General features: G+C 51.3%; 1 protein-coding gene across 1 annotated transcript in view; it reads left to right on the plus strand.

Annotated features, from left to right (window-relative positions):
• Cwc25 (CWC25 spliceosome associated protein homolog) overlaps nucleotides 1–1,788 on the plus strand; it is a 25,563-nt gene that overhangs the window by 17,469 nt on the left and 6,306 nt on the right. Inside the window, exons 4-5 of the mRNA XM_028754988.1 lie at nucleotides 540–603; nucleotides 1,022–1,215. Coding sequence (XP_028610821.1) covers nucleotides 540–603; nucleotides 1,022–1,215 — 258 coding nt within the window. The remainder of the gene's footprint in view (nucleotides 1–539; nucleotides 604–1,021; nucleotides 1,216–1,788) is intronic.

The raw sequence follows: 1,788 nt of genomic DNA on the forward strand, positions 1-1,788 counted from the left end.
GCTGGCCTCAAACTCAGAAATCCGCCTGCCTCTGCCTCCCAAGTGCTTGGATTAAAGGCCTGCGCCACCACTGCCTGGCTCTTGGTGCACTCTTGGATAGGTGGACATTCACCTCCCACATCTTAGGGAGCTCTGACAGGACTCTTTCATCTCAGCTTGAGTCCTTGGTACTGAGGGAGGTGTTGTCTGTAGTCTCTCCCTCTTTTTTTAAAAATGGATTAATGGATCCATGTGGGCCCATTCTGCATTTTCCCAGGGGACAGTCAGCTTTGTTGCTGCTGACTCACGGTTAGTCCCCAGAATAGCAACATGGGGTGAGAGGAGAATGTATTCAGACTCTGAGGCTGAGCGCTCTGCCCACGGCTTTTTACAGGAGAAACTTGACTGTGCCGATGTGTCTTCTAGTGAAGACAGGGTGCTGCCAAGCCATGGAGGAATAGCTGGGTGCTGGGAGATGCTGGTCTTAGCAGGAGAGATTCAAATTGGACTCACATGCCATGTCTTTTTTCAGTGAATGTGTATATGTTTTAATCTCTTAGGTCTCAAAAGAAGATGGCAAATTCCTTTCCTGTTTTGTCCAAAGTCCCGGGATATGGCTTACAGGTAGAGATCTGGGCTTTTCAAAGGGGGTGACTATGATACCAGTAGCTAACAGGGGAGTTTGGATAGTGGGGGCTAGGGCTGCTGGAGGCCCAGCCTGCTCCTTATGCTTGAGTTCTTCGCCTCTTTCTGAGAGCCCTCCACGCAGAGAATCACTAGTTGGAGCACTTAGCATCCTGCCAAGAACTGCACATAATTACATATGCAGACCAGGCTGGTCTTGAACTTACAGTATACTTACCTTAGCGTTTTGTGTACCAGGATTCAGGTAAGCCTCGCACACCTACGTGCAGCTATATAGTCACGTGATTACTTTTGGCACTTTAAAGAACCTTCCTTCTTTCCCCTGCTTTTCTGCATTTCTATATGAACAGCTATGTTTTCCTATGACTGATTTCTCCTCTGTTCCTTAATGATACAGGTGAGGGACTCTGACCGTCACCAGGGGCTGCAGGGTTCTCTGGGTGAACAAAGGGTGATAAAGAACCATTCTCGATCAAGAAGCTCCTCACCCCCCAGGCATGTCAGCAAGAAGAGCACCAAGGAAGAAAGGGCCCGGGACAAGAGGTCTCGATCCCCTGGAAGAAGGTCACAGTCCCCAAGGCCCAGCAAACAGTGAGTATGGGGATTGAATGGGAAATAATCTGTGACTCTAAAGGCCCGGGGGTTTGCCTTGGATGATGTTCATCACCTCCATCCTCAGATGTCTCAGCTTTATTTTCTCTGCCAGCATGGTACCGTCACGGGGCAGTCACGGTGTATCCACAGTGCAGTCACAGTGTAGTCACAGTGCAGTAACAGTGTAGTCAGTGTAGTCACAGTGCAGTCACAGTGCAGTCACGGTGCAGTCACGGTGCAGTCACAGTGCAGTCACAGTGCAGTCACGGTGCAGTCACAGTGCAGTCACAGGGTAGTCACAGTGCAGTCACGGTGCAGTCACAGTGTAGTCACAGTGCAGTCACAGAGCAGTCACAGAGCAGTCACGGTGCAGTCACAGTGCAGTCACGGTGCAGTCACGGTGTAGTCACAGTGCAGTCACAGGGTAGTCACAGTGCAGTCACGGTGCAGTCACAGTGCAGTCACAGTGTAGTCACAGTGCAGTCACAGAGCAGTCACGGAGCAGTCACGGAGCAGTCACGGTGCAGTCACGGCGCAGTCACGGCGCAGTCACGGCGCAGTCACGGCGCA

This window comes from Grammomys surdaster, unplaced genomic scaffold (assembly GCF_004785775.1).
Source record: "Grammomys surdaster isolate TR1022 unplaced genomic scaffold, NIH_TR_1.0 126048, whole genome shotgun sequence".
NCBI lineage: Eukaryota > Metazoa > Chordata > Mammalia > Rodentia > Muridae > Grammomys > Grammomys surdaster.